This window comes from Macaca mulatta, chromosome 2 (genome assembly GCF_049350105.2).
Source record: "Macaca mulatta isolate MMU2019108-1 chromosome 2, T2T-MMU8v2.0, whole genome shotgun sequence".
Classification (NCBI taxonomy): Eukaryota; Metazoa; Chordata; class Mammalia; order Primates; family Cercopithecidae; genus Macaca; species Macaca mulatta.
In genome coordinates, this window is record NC_133407.1 from 63,444,836 (window position 1) to 63,460,238 (window position 15,403).

At 35.3% G+C, this 15,403-nt stretch overlaps 1 protein-coding gene across 8 annotated transcripts in view; it reads right to left on the minus strand.

Annotated features, from left to right (window-relative positions):
- The window catches only part of IFT80 (intraflagellar transport 80), a 140,291-nt gene that overhangs the window by 18,808 nt on the left and 106,080 nt on the right, over positions 1 to 15,403 (minus strand). For 7 of the 8 annotated variants that reach the window (XR_013413625.1, XM_077991616.1, XM_077991620.1 and 4 more), the window contains 5 exons: positions 12,345 to 12,480; positions 10,533 to 10,680; positions 9,061 to 9,232; positions 7,437 to 7,526; positions 7,161 to 7,333 (listed from right to left, as the gene is read on the minus strand). Coding sequence is in view for 7 of the 8 variants with exons in the window: in XM_077991616.1 (XP_077847742.1) it covers positions 7,161 to 7,333; positions 7,437 to 7,526; positions 9,061 to 9,232; positions 10,533 to 10,680; positions 12,345 to 12,480 (719 nt within the window). In the remaining variant the exon portion in view is untranslated. Of the gene's footprint in view, positions 1 to 3,351; positions 4,466 to 7,160; positions 7,334 to 7,436; positions 7,527 to 9,060; positions 9,233 to 10,532; positions 10,681 to 12,344; positions 12,481 to 15,403 lie in introns of those variants that run through there. The other variant, XM_077991621.1, reaches the window with a different exon arrangement.

The window sequence follows — 15,403 nt, forward strand, 5'->3', positions numbered from 1 at the left end:
TTGGCCAGGCTGGTCTTGAACTCCTGACCTCAAGTGATCTGCCTGCACTGGCCTCCCAAAGTGCTGGGATTACAGCCGTGAGCCACCATGCTTGGCCTGGTTTGCCTTACTATTGATCAAACTAAATAGTCACTTTAAAAAGTATTTTAGACACGGTGTATGTTATTGATTGACAACTGATAGACTTTTGAGAGATATTAAACACTTAACATGAAAAAATTATGAGTGTAAGTTATATATAATACAAATGGTAACGCCAAAATTAGGCAAAATGATTTCTTATATATATATTGACATAATATATTGTGAAATCCAAGGGTCAGTATTTGCTACCATCACTCATTCTCACAAAGTTCCCTCATTCCTCTGTGACCTTAAGTCTTTCAGAAAAAAAAAAAAAAAAAAAAAAAAAAAAAAACAGGCAGAAAAGAATGTAAAATTACTAGAATATAGAGGGGAAAAGTGGAAGATAAAGAAGGCAAAAAGCAATTCACAGAGGCTCAAAAAAGGAGAAACGGAAGTAAAGATGCTTCAGTTCTGCTAACCCTCTCCCATTTAAACCCCCATGTACATCCCTAAGGCTCTGATTCCAGTGGTGTATGTGTGAGTGGAGACTGGTGAGCTACTTTTTTGTCACCTTAGAAGCTCCATCTCCCATTCTTTCTTTATGATTGTACATGATGAGGGAAGGAGATCTTGATTGTGCAAAACTGAAAGTATTCTCAGTGGGGAGTACATAAAAGCATCCATTCTGGGTTGGAGCTTTTCCAAAATTTCAAAAGAGATACTATGGTATGAAACATCAATACATTTAATTATGTAGAAAGAATAGAATATGATGTCTAATCCTACATTTAGATGCTAGGTCCTAAGAATTATCTATCATTGTCATTATTATTATTATTATAAAATATGTATCAACTGATTGAATAGCAATGGCTAAGGGTAAACATTCAAATGATATGTGCTATTTTAAATGTTCTCTAAAAGCACATACTGGGTAAAAAAATGTTTCTTCTCCACATTTAGGAGGGAACTTACTCCAAATTATATAAGGGTTTTGGGAACAGTATGTCTCTAATTTTAAAATGGTTATTTGGCAACCAAACAAATGTGACATTAGATTCTAAGGCTGGAATAAATCCATGTATTTTAAATAGAAGGAAGTTATATAAAAAGATGTTATAACTTCAAAATATGATTTTGCATAACTTGAATGAAGCAAAATCACTTTGTATAACTGGTAGATTAGAAATTATTTTTATTAATATGCACATAAAGGATCATAAAGGATTAATATGCATATTTGGAGTTTCTAGTTTCTACCTCTCTCAACTTCAGTTTTTGAGAACAGACTACTATGAAATGTCCAAAGTGGATAGCAAACAGATAACTTGCTTACCTATAACTCTTCAAGAGCTGTACCTTATTAGGTTGCAGGCAATTTTCAAATTCAAATATGAAAGACAGAAACATAAACCAGCAAGACTATGCTTCTCAAGTGGAATATCACATATGAACAAAACAAAATCTGTTCCCTTCTAGAGGATTAAACAAATATAGAAATTCAGGAATATTAAAAACAATCTAATATATTTAGCATCTAACAAGTTCTATCCTTCTGGAATGATAGAATATCACCATTTTGTAAGCTCAAATTAATACATTTGGGCAATGATCATCAATGGCTACTAACATCACAAAAAATACCATGAAAAACTACTACAGCCAGTCATTACAAAAACATAACACTACTATAATGAAGTCTTACCAAAACAAAACAAAACAAACAAAAAAACCCCCTAAATCTAATCAAGTTCCTATATTCAACAACCAATTTGCAACTAATTCAGGGGACAGCAGACTATGTTAAAGTATACCACAAAGATGCAATCTTTGTCCAAAGATCCAATAATGTCCACACTATGATAAATTCTATAGGTCCAGTTTCTTCAATGGGAAAATTGCAAGAAAACACAAAAAAAGAATAGGAGAAGCTGTAGATTAAAATAAATTTAAGAACATATCAACCAATCACAATGTGTGGATCTTTACTGAATTCTATTTCAAACAAACCACAAAACAAAACAAAGTACTTATGAGTGAAACAGAGAAATAAGAACACGGAATATAATTACTGTCAACTTTTTAGGGTATGACCACAATATTGTGGTTATGTTAAAAAAAATTTAGAGATACATACTGAAATATTTACAGAAAAAATGAGATGACTGGGGTCCGCTTTAAAATAAATGGTAGGGTAAGGGTAGAAATTGTTCACAAATTGATCATTGTTGGGGTGAATGATGGGTACAGTCAGATTCATTACACTATTCTCTCTACTTTTGTATGTGTTTGAAATTTTCCATAATGAACAATTTTTTTTAAATTCCATCTTTTTCATCCCTTCTGATTTCTATTGCTAAATTCTCTTCTTAAAGCACACCCTTAAATATTGGTATTCAGCAGATATCTGCTTGCTGCTCTCTTTTCTTAAGTTTTCGTGATTAACCTTAGCCATACTCATGGCCTCAACTACTATCTGTAGGCTGATAATTCCTTTAGTGGCTTTCCCTCAATGTCTAGGATCTCTCGTGAACATTAAACTTGTATATCCCACTCCCCACTGGGTCTTATGCTTATGAACTGGATGTAGAAAGTCAATTAAAGGTAAACAAATTCAAATTGTTACACAGCTTAACCATTACCTTATACTCCCTACAAAAAAATCTAGTACAGTTCTTTACTATACACATATTCAATGTGGGCCTTCCCTGTACCTAAGGTACGCAAACAAATTCAAGCCCTGTGCATAGGTTATATGTAAGTACTACGCCATCTTATATAAAGAACTTGAGCATTCCAGATTTTGGTATCCTGGGGGTCCTGGAACCAATCCTTACCCATCTCATGGATACCAAGGGATTATACTCAATTATCTGTTGAATGAATGAATGAATGTGCAATTGGAACAAATACTCCAAATTGTTTCAGAAATATCTATAGAACTTAGAAATGAAAATAATATATAAGTTTCCTGAGAGTTTCTTAGCAGCTATAATTACTTTTGCTGAATATTTGCAATCCCTTCTTATCCAATCTTGGTATTTATGCTAAAAGCAATGGGAAACTATGAATTTCACTGAAGTGGGTTTCATTGAAGTGAATCAGAGGTCAAGAGTGATATGATCAGATTTCCATTGTGAAAAGATCACTATGACTGCTGAGTGAATAATGGGTAGGAAAGAGACAGAGCAGATATAGGGAGATCAGTGATGACATTAAGCAGAAAAACTTGAATCAACTTACATAATGGTAGTGAAGTGGATGAGTGGATGAGTATTAGAGGTATTTGGGAGGGAAGTGGTTGATAATAGGGAGGGGGAAGGTGAGGAAAATGTCAAAAGTGACTTCTAGATTTCCAGCTTTGTACAGCTGAAAGAATGATAAGATAGATTAGTCTGGAAGAAGACCAGGTTTATGAGGGAATAAACATAAATTTGAGCTAAAAAATGTGAGATATCTAATGGAAATGTTAAGTAGGCAGTTGGAGAATTGATTCTGGAAGCAAATATGGGCAGAACAGAAGGCTAGATGAGAGATGCATATTTTGGAGTCTTAAGTGTATAGATAGTGTAGTGTATAAATAATGGTCAGAATCCAGGAATAATGCTCTGGGATCTTTATCATCTTATCAGGTAGACTCAGAGATCTCTACCAGCACCTGACCAACCGACTGGCTTACAGTTAGGTAAAAACAAGAAACACAGGAAAAGGAGATGTCAGGAGATAAGAGGAACGCAGGAGCACCCGGAATTCATTCTCTTTCCTCATTACATCTTCTTTGACCCTCTTCTTTTCCCTCTCCCTGAGATCTAATAATCTCAAGTCAAGGTCACTTATGAGAATTGGAAGGTGAAGGGGGGGCACGTGGGGAACAAGATATAAGGATAGCAGGGAAAGTTTGAGGTCTTAGCAAAAAATAAGTAGAGACACATGATATAAGCCTTAAATGACTGGAGATTTTATAAGATAGGGAAGTAAAGATGAGGGAGGCAAAAAGGACACCAACTCCACTCACACTGGATCCTAAGGAATGTAGAGTGGAGAGAAAAAATTGACTCCATTTGAGAGGACTGGTAGAGAAGTGGTGTTCTCTTCTCTACCTTCTCTTCCAAATAAAGGTAGGTTTCATTTGGGTCAAGGAGGTACAAGAAATGTTCAGAAGGTTATATTATAGGCCATCAGAGGCAAATTTCCTCACTTTGTTCTATGATACCTACTCACTCACTGCACGTATCTACACCCAATAAATGTTTGAAGAGGAGGAATGCTGCAAAATGATGAAGGGTATTGCATAGAGAGTAAGAGCATGAATATTAACTACCTACTATGTACAGATAATGTGAAATGTTTCTGCTCTTCAGGAAGCATATAATCTGTAAGGGGAAAGACGATTTAATATCTGCAAAGATAAATAAAGAGATAAATAGTAATCCAGTAGAAACAACATAAGCATGGCCGGGTACAGTGGCTCACGCCTGTAATCCCTTTGCTTTGGGAGGCCAGGGCAGGCAGATCGCTTGAGGTCAGGAGTTTGAGACCAGCCTGGCCAACATGGTGAAAGCCCATCTCTATAAGTACAAAAATTAGCCTGTAATCCCAGCTACTTGGGTGGCTGAAGTAGGAGAATCACTTAAACCCAGGAGGCAGAAGTTGCAGTGAGCTGAGATTGCACCACCGCACTCCAGCTTGGGTGACAGAGCGAGACTCCATCTCAAAAAAAAAACCAAAACAACATATGCAATGGTACCAGCCATAGATAATTGATTGCTTGGTGATAAACTGAGCTCTTCTTTGATATTAGACAACTTGGGGGTTCGAATCCTAGATTTTGTGCTTATTTATAAGTAAACCTCAATCTCCTAAATTATAAAACGGGGCTGGTAATATCTAAACTTCTGGAGTTGCTGAGATAACCTAATGACATGATATATAGAAAGTGTCTAGCACAATTAATTCCTAGCACATCATAACAACTCGATAAGTGGAGGTCAGTGTGAAGAAGTACTATTTCAACCTCTGTATGTTCCCACTAAACATTAGTATGTGGGTCATTTTTGATTCTTTAGATGGAAGTTTTTTTGTAGAATTGATGTACTGAACCACATCAATCTAAAAGGAGGAATGCTGCAAAATGATTATTAATGGTCACCAAGCAGTTAATTATGTACTGCTGGTACCATTGTTTATATTTTTTTACTGGATTACTGTTTCTCTCTCTAAATATTTATATTTGCAGATATTTATGTTTCCCCTTACAGATAATATGCTTCCTGAACAGCAGAAACATTTTACATTACTTTCACATAGTAGGTAGTTAATATTCATTCTATGTGCAATACTCTTCATCATTTTGACATTTGACTATTATTAATGACAATAAAATGGAATTCCTAATTAGGTTATAAGTTTTTTAAGATAAAGACCATTATCTTAAATTTTTTTTATCAAATTGTACAGTATTCAGAATACTATAGCAAGAGCAGTGTCTATGATTTCAACATATTTTTTCAAAAACACTGGTCAAAAGAATGCTATAAACACAATTCTTCCCCATTTCTCATAGAACTCTGTTAGCTTGATAATGGTACCTACAATTTTCTGTAAGTTATTTAACATAAAATTTTTTAAATATTCATACTTTCTAAACTAGTTACCTTAAACTTTATGAATTATGAATAAATTCAGGACAAAGATAATGGCCTATTTATTTATTTATTTATTTAGATGGAGTCTCGGTCTGGTCGCACAGGTTGGAACTCCAGGTTCAAGCAATTCTCCTGCCTCAGCCTTCTGAGTAGCTGGGATTACAGGCATGCGCCACCGTGCCCGGCTGCTTTTTTTTGTATTTTTAGTAGAGATGGGGTTTCACCATATTGGCCAGGCTGGTCTCAAACTCCTGACCTTGTGATCTGCCTGCCTCAGCCTCCCAAAGTGTTGGGATTACAAGCGTGTAAGCCACTGCACCCCGCAGCCTATTTATTTTTATAGAATTAAAAACATCTTTCATGATCCTTTGTACAGCTAAACAATGACAATGAATTTGTGTTAATAAAAGACAAAAACAGAGTAGCTAAATTATATGAATAGTATAGATCATTAGGCATAAATTAAATAAGGAGACTACAGTATGTCAATCATGAAATAAACCATCTGCCATTTTTGTTACTTTCAGTCAAGGGAAAGACAGACATAAAATATTTATAGAAATTCTAGTCTAAGGAAGTTTAAGTAAAGGGCCTTGTAATTGACAGATACAGGGGTTGTTTTTCACCCAGGCAGAAACAAAGATCATGAAAGACATTTCAAACCTGGAAAAATGCGTCAATTCCATAACATAGTAACTTCAGGAGTATATAAAAACTATAGTTTTGTTCACTGAGAGACATGTACCTGAGAGAATGAGGAACCTCTTATGTCACAGAGAAGAGCAGCATGCCACTTTGCCTCAGAAAGCAATCTGTCTGAGAGCCAAATGCAAGGAATCACCAATCCTTTCCTCTTTCTTCCCTAGCACTATACATCTCTCTTGGTTCTTCTTTTTTCTGCCTGTCTGGCTGCTTTATGGAATAACATTTGGTGTCTTTCTTTTCTTTCATCCATCTCATAATGTAGTGGATGTCTTTTCATTCCACACATTCCCCAGACAATTGCATCCATTTCTCTGGCTTCAACTACTATCCATTTGCTAATGACTCCTAAATCTAAACCTCTAGCTCAGATCTTTCTTATGAGCTCCAGGTCCATTTAATCAACAATTATATCTCTTTGCGAGTATTTCAAATTCAACTTGGCTAAAATGAAACTCACTATCTTCTCTACCAAATCTGCAAATGGTATGGTGTCATGATCTTTCCAGTTACTAAAACCAAAAATTTAGGAAACATCCTAGCCTCTCATTCTTCACACCCCAACTTTTAATCAGTCGAAAGTTCAGAGAAGAAATAAATTGCAAACTATTCACAAATATAAACATGAATAAATTCTGTGGTGTTCAGAAACTAAAATACAGTGAAAATGTAATTTACTAAGTGGTAGATGGAAAAATACATTAAGGTCAAACAGATTTTGGAATTGATGGAAAGCATTCTTATTACCTTTCCCAGTTGTAGAGATTAATATTGATCTGGATTGCTTGATAAACAAGGCCAGCCTGAAGAAGTACTATTTCAGCCTCCTGTATGTTCCCACTAAAAAGTAGTATGTGGGCCATTTTTGATTCTTTAGATGGAAGACTTTTTATAGAATTGATGTACTGAACCTTATCAATCTAAAAAAAGAAAAGAAAAATATTGAAGTAGATAGTAACAGAAATATAACAAATTATGCTAAGAAAAAACACATGTACATATATGTAAACATTAATTACTTACTTCACCAATTGCTGCATAGGCTATTTCTGCAGTAGTCATATCTCGATTAGCAACTGCCATAGCAGCTAGACAAGCCCACATGGTTTGCTCCTAAAGTGAAGTATGAGAACAATTATCTTAACTATGTGACTGAACTGCCTTAAAATAAGCAGTGATTTAAATACTCATACCAAAATGATATTTTAATTTAAAAAATAAAAATTACTGAGCATGGCATTGAAAAAAACTAATAATGTGGAAATTTCATTGTGGCCATTTTGTTAAAATATATTAATACACAGAAAACTTTTGAAAGAAATTTTCTGAAATTTTCAATTTTGAGTTATTAAGGATTTACTTCTGAATTTAAAATAATAACTCAAGGTTATAAACCTTCCAGTCTTTTTGATGAGGTGTCAAATAATGTAATTTATAGGGAACCAAAGAAATAGTGAAGTTATCAGACAATGATATTATGGCAGATTGCTACTGATATACCAGTTAAGAAGAAATTATTTAGGCAGATAGTGAGGGTATAGAAGTCCTTCATGATAAGGTTTTCCTTTTAATGAAAAGCAGCCCCCAAATCATTTTCCTTTCTAACAAAGAGCAGCCTGTAAAATAGAGCTGCAGACACAAACAAGCAAACTGGAAGCTTGCATGAGTGAATGCCAGTAGTTGTGCCCATAGCAATATACTACCTGGGACTAGGCATGTTCAAAACGGCAGCTCCATCTTCTCTTTTTGCCAGCCATATGTACAGTAAGGAGTAGACAAGATGGCACTGGCCAAGTGCAAAGTCTATTTGCATAATAAGATTAGGGTGGGGCAACCAGCCTTTCCTGTGCTATGTAAATGTCACACCTGGTCAAACCAATCTGTGAGCACTATGTAAATCAGACACAGCCTCCTCAAGCCTGCCTATGAAATCTGCTGCAGTCCGCCACTTTTCCCTTTTTGGATGCCTCTGTCTGGCAAGGAGCTGCTCTCCTCTCTCCTTTCTTCTGCCTATTACACTTTCCACTCCTTAACCTACCCACATGTGTCCGTCCTTAATTTTCTTGGTGTGAGATGACAAACTCCGGGTATTTACCCCAGACAATGATGCTATTCACCAACAACAACCCATTGTTTAAAAAAAGCATCTAAAAGTTATTTCACAAAAGTGTATTCTAAGGAATGTTCACTGATAGTCAATTAAAAAGGTCTATGGTCACACATGTTGGAAAAATACTAGATTCAACCAAGTTGGAAAAAGGCTGATCGAAAGCAGAGATTCTTAACCTTAGCTGTACAAAACAATCATCTGAGGAAATTAAAAAATATGGCTGGGCCTCAATCCAGATATAATGAATTAGAATCTCTATGGGAGTAGAACTTGGGAATCTGACTTTCAAAGAAGTTCCACAGAAGATTTTTATATGTGCCAGTATGGAAAAACAGTTTAAATTTTACAGCTTCTTCAGAGAATAAATCACACAGCAACATGTATTCCTCTGTATTGCTCATGTCTTTACTTATAAAACAAAAGACATGATCTTATTCACAATTTTCCAGCCTTTAAGCCTATTATCATTGCTCATTTTGCACAAAGGTAAACTACTATGAAATATATATACAACTATGAATCTAAAATGTAAATTACCTTAACAAAGCGACAAAGTCTTACAGCATCTTCCCATTTTGAACTGCTTACATATTCATGGAGAATAGCAGGATATGGTGATATGCTGATGTGAACCAGGGAGCCATCAGCTCTTCTAATAGTTACTTGATTTCCAACAAAACTCACAATATGGGGATTTTTACTAAATTCACTGTTGGGAAAAAAAAAAGCAAAGTACAATTTAAAGTTGTATTCTGAGCAAAATTTTTCATGTATATTAAATCTGGGGAGTGGACCATGAAATATACAGGGAGTCTCCAATCTCCAAAAGGCACAACCCCAAAAGTTAACTCCAGGGAGAATGTATATGTTCAAAAAAACTTCGATGTATTTATTTGAATACATACATTCTCCCTGGAATTAACTTTGGATATAAATATTTGAATATAACTTGGTATATAAAGTAGCAAAAATTATTACATATTTGAGAGCTATTCCTAAGAGCATTTGAAATCATCTTTTTTTTTCTGAGGCTTAAGATAAATCACAACAATAATTAATATAGCTTTAGCTTTTAAAAGTATTAAAAGGTAAACCAATAAAAAGTAAACTAAATTCCAAGACTATTTTCTCAGAATAAAAAGAGGTGAGCCAGGCACAGTGACTCACACTTACAGCCTTAACTACTTGGGAAGATCACTTAAGCCCAGGCTGCAGTGAGCCATGATTACACCACTGCATTCCAGCTTTGGCAACAGAGTGTGATCTTGACTCTAAAAATAAATAAATAAAGAGATAACCTTTAAAGAAAGTGACTAACTTCTTTTCATTAGTTCAAATACTTTTAAAAATACACTGTTTTATTTTGATGCTTCTCTGGTTTTGTTAAGGGTTTGAATCTGAATACTAAAAATGAACTCAAAACAGATTTGGAAACTAAGCTAAGGCCTAGAATTAAGAAGCCTTTGTATTCCTATTTTGTCAAGAATAAGAGATCTCCTTGCTATTTCTTAGAGAATTTAGGAATATAAATGCTTTGATTTTCTGAAGCATATAAATTTTAACAAATTTCAGTAACTTTGGTCCTTTCCTACTTTTAATATCAACCAAAAATTCAATTCTAGAAACATTTACATTCTTGAAAGTATTAAAGTCAATGATAATCTGTGACAGAGTTGGCTAGCTGTCACAGGTTGTGCATCCTGAAAAATCTTAAGAGTGACTAGACTAAAATTACTTGATCACACTGAGAAAACTACCTGAGCTACCATTACACAATATTAAGCTTGAAAATTATATTCATATAAGGGACAAATAAATAATTCATATCATACCACACTTTCAACTTGATTCTGTCACTTAAGTCTCAAGCTAGCTTTAGCCGAACAATTTATTCATCAATAAATCTGACTGATGCGAAAAACACCTTGCAGGATTGAAAATAGACGCAAAAACATGATACTCAGAGTTTTATTTACTACAATACAGAATTATATGCAGTAAAATGTTACCTTGCATCCCTTTCATATAATGTTTTAGGCAAAATGTCTCTGTCCACATAAACTGTATTGGGGTAATACCACACTATAAATCGAGTATCTTGAAGTCCACAAAGGATATTACATGTATCATTCCATGCCAAAGTATGCACCATTGTTCCTTAATTTAAAAAGAATGTTAATGTGCTATTAGCTTTAATATGTAAGAATTAAGAATAGATCTTTAAAATGCCTGACAAACAAAATCCCACAAAATTTCTGTTAGATATGACTCTACTTTCTGATTCTATAATGGTGAAAAACACATACAAAAGAATCACACAATAATTTACAGAAATATTTGAATGCTTTACTTAGAACCCTTATATTTTAAATTTGCAAATCTTTCTTTCAGTGACAATTTAGCTGCAGCAGCTAAAGACTTGCTATTCAGTTAATCCTCTTGTCTTCAGGCCATAAGTTCCAGATGATCCTCAGTGAGGAATACCGTCCCCTCAATATTCAAGAGTCACTCTTCTACAGGGGACCCCTAGTCTGCCCGTCAGTGGGACATGACAGAAGTGAAGTCCTCCCTTGTCTCCCTTGGACCTAGCTGTATACCGCTTTCACCAACCCACAGAGCCACCCTGCCCTGACAGCTAGCAAGAGGCCAAGATCCACAGAATAACCACCACTGTCTCTCTGTCAGCAGGAAGCAGTTACAGAAGACTGACTTTTGTCCATTTTCCCCATAGAATTGGGGTCTTGGACTCTTGAGGGTGGAAATGTTACAGCAGGTAGTCAGGCAGACATGAGCAAGGCAGGAGAGGCCCCTGCCACCAGCACCAGGAATGTCAGATGACCATCAGGTGATGGTCAGGCTGTTGTTAAGCTGTCTCTCTAAAATAATAATTGGTTGCAGCCAGTGCCAGGGAAAGGTAGTCTCTCAATATAAACGCCAAAACTGGAAATCAGTAGCTTCTCAATAAGATCTCAAGAACTAGGTGAGTGGGCTCACACATGCGTACTAACAGGTAAAATGGTGGAGGAGTTTAATTGGTATACAAACTTCCTCTAGAAACATTGGAGTGGTAAGGGAAAAATGCCTCAAGTGAGCATGTGTATAACTTCAGTAAACACACTGTGCATGTGGCCCCTCCCAGGTGCTGGCAGGCCACTGGGCATGTGGACAGCCTACCCAAGGAAAGAATCAGGGCAGAAGGGTTGCAACTCCCCAGAAGCATGCCAAAGTATAAAACCCCAAGTCAAAGATCAAAGAGTGCACTTGATCTCTCAAGCTGCCTGCTTGCCCTCTTCCAGGTTTACTCTATTTCCTTTCTTTCCTGCTCTAAATCTTTTGAATAGGCCGGGCCCGGTGGGTCATGCCTGTAATCTCAGCACCTTAAGAGACCAAGGCAGGTGGATGGCTTGAGCTCAGGAGTTCGAGACAAGCCTGGGCAACATGGTGAAACCTTGTTTCTACCAAAATACAAAAAAAATTAGCTAGATGTGGTGGCACATGCCTGTTGTCCTAGCTACTTGGGAGGCTGAGGCAGGAGAATCACTTGAGCCCAGGAGGCAGAAGTTACGGTGAGCCTTGATCTTGCCACTGCACTCCAGCATAGGTGACAGAGTGAGACCCTATCTCAAATAAAACACAATAAAAATTTAAAAATAAAGCTTTTAATAAACTTTCACTCCTACTCTTTAAAAAATGGGTTAAGTAGCTAAGAAGTATTACAAGATCAAAACATTAAAACATTTCCAGATTCATTCAAATTATTTATTACAGTAAATATAAGAAAGTTGACAATTAAAACTTAAAATGTATTCAAATTATTTTACCAAGCTTGATAATTTGTTCTTCCTTCCCAAATCGTTTCACAGAAGTGATACAGAGATCTCTATTTTTATCAATGAAAGCAATTTTTCTATCATTGGTAAGTCCTTTTTGATCCAGAGCAATTTCCAAGATTTCATTCTAAAATTTTTAAAAAATGTAAATACTGGGTTAGTTTTAGTGTTTGACATAAGATCATTTTAATTAATTATAAAATCATTCCCTTTAAGATCAATTAAATGTCATTTACACATTTATAATGATAAAATGTCCCTGTTAAATAATTTTAAACTGCCAACACATTAATCATTCAAAAGCTGCACTAAAGTATATTTGCTTGACATCCAAGGAAAAGACACCTCTTAAAATACAATAAAATAACATATATTTTGATACTCTGCAGGCTGAGAAACACTCCCATCTGTCCTGACCTACCTTTCGTAGTCAGGGTGAAAGGGTCAGGCAATTCTGAGTATCATATGAGAGGTCTATTTTGATTAATAAGTTGCCTAACAACTATCTGTTAAATATTTGTAAAAACAAATTTTGGAAATATGTGGAAATACATCATGTGTCCAGGGCCTTAAATTCTACAGATTCTCTCACATTCATTCTTGCAAAACAGGAAACAAGCTTGTACTGTAGGTATTACTATACTTAATTTACAAATCAGAAGACTAGACTCATACTCACTGAGCAATTTTGCTCAGAAAAAGCCAGTATCAAGTATATATAAACTTGCAACTCAGACTTCTAACTCCAAGATCATTGTTTTTCATCTGCTAGTGAGATGAATTTTACTATAACTTGAAAATGTTTCAATATAGATTCATTTTAATTCAAACCAAGAAAGATTTATTTACTTCCTACAATGTCTGAAGACTTTGGTAGGAATTGTGAATTCAACAAGAATCATGACCACAACATCAAGTCATTGTACCAAAATGAACTATAAAGAACACTTTTTAAAGTAAAACAAAAATACACATATACTTTTATCCAAATTGATGAACCAATCATATACCAGTTCATAATACATTTTTAAAAATTCAGCTCTTTCTAGAATACCATAATTTATATTTTAAGGAATAAAAGAATCTGGTTTCATATATATCAAGGCATGCATGAAATATAACTCTAGGTATTTTCAAAATGGAAATGTTAACAATAAAGAATTGCTTATCATCGTCATCATCACCATCATCATCAGAACCTAGTGTATTCTTTTAAAAACACTGCTAAACAGATATGACTCTCCTAAGAAATTAAAAATCAAAGATGGACACTAATTATAATAATGCCTATGTACATGGGGAAGAGGGGCTCCCTCACTTCATTCAGCAGGGCTTCCCCCATTTTCCTCTCGTCAGGTCCTACCACCTCCACATAGGTTCTATTCCGCCTGGGTTACTCTTTCTAGTGGAACATAAAAGCAGTTTTGTGTTCATTAGAACCATCTCCCTTGCCCTACACTAATCAATATTCATTTACTAATACACAGACTTGAGTTCGAGTTTGAGCTCTGTTATTATTTGGGAAGATCTTGGATATGAATCTCTTCCACATATAAAATAAAATAGAGTGGGTGATTTTTCTATTATTTAATAGAATGTAAAATTTAAAAATCCTTTGTATTGCATACAAATGTAATTGGGGTGAAGTGTGACATGTAGAAGACACTTTCATTCTTATAATTAGGAAATTATAAATTTCTTAATTTTAATTGTAAATTAAATTGTAAATTGTAAATTTTATTTACAATTAAATTATTTTAATTGTAAATTTCTTAGGAAATTCTTACACTTAGGAAAAGTGTTATAGAAAGAGTTATAAAATTAAAATAAATATTTAACCTTATTAATTGACTCTCCTTTCAATCCTACTAACAAAAATGACTGCATCTTGAAAAGCTGAAAAATTTACTCCTTTTGATATGCTTAATCTTACTGAAGAGGAAAAACTCTGCTTACATAGTTTTGATTTAAAATACAATAACAGAGAGGTTATAGAGAAATAAGCACCTCATATATATATATATATATTTTTTTTTAATTTATTTATTATTATTATACTTTAAGTTGTAGGGTACATGTGCATAACGTGCAGGTTTGTTACATATGTATACTTGTGCCTTGTTGCTGTGCTGCACCCATCAACTCGTCATTTACATCAGGTATAACTCCCAATGCAATCCCTCCCCCCTCCCCCCTCCCCCTTGCCCCCTCCCCCCTCCCCATGATAGGCCCCGGTGTGTGATGTTCCCCTTCCTGAGTCCGAGTGATCTCATTGTTCAGTTCCCACCTATGAGTGAGAACATGCGGTGTTTGGTTTTCTGTTCTTGTGATAGTTTGCTAAGAATGATGGTTTCCAGCTGCATCCATGTCCCTACAAAGGACACAAACTCATCCTTTTTGATGGCTGCATAGTATTCCATGGTGTATATGTGCCACATTTTCTTAATCCAATCTGTCACTGATGGACATTTGGGTTGATTCCAAGTCTTTGCTATTGTGAATAGTGCCGCAATAAACATACGTGTGCATGTGTCTTTATAGCAGCATAATTTATAATCCTTTGGGTATATACCCAGTAATGGGATGGCTGGGTCATATGGTACATCTAGTTCTAGATCCTTGAGGAATCGCCATACTGTTTTCCATAATGGTTGAACTAGTTTACAGTCCCACCAACAGTGTAAAAGTGTTCCTATTTCTCCACATCCTCTCCAGCACCTGTTGTTTCCTGACTTTTTAATGATCGCCATTCTAACTGGTGTGAGATGGTATCTCATTGTGGTTTTGATTTGCATTTCTCTGATGGCCAGTGATGATGAGCATTTTTTCATGTGTCTGTTGGCTGTATGAATGTCTTCTTTTGAGAAATGTCTGTTCATATCCTTTGCCCACTTTTTGATGGGGTTGTTTGTTTTTTTCTTGTAAATTTGTTTGAGTTCTTTGTAGGTTCTGGATATTAGCCCTTTGTCAGATGAGTAGATTGCAAAAATGTTCTCCCATTCTGTAGGTTGCCTGTTCACTCTGATGGTAGTTTCTTTTGCTGTGCAGAA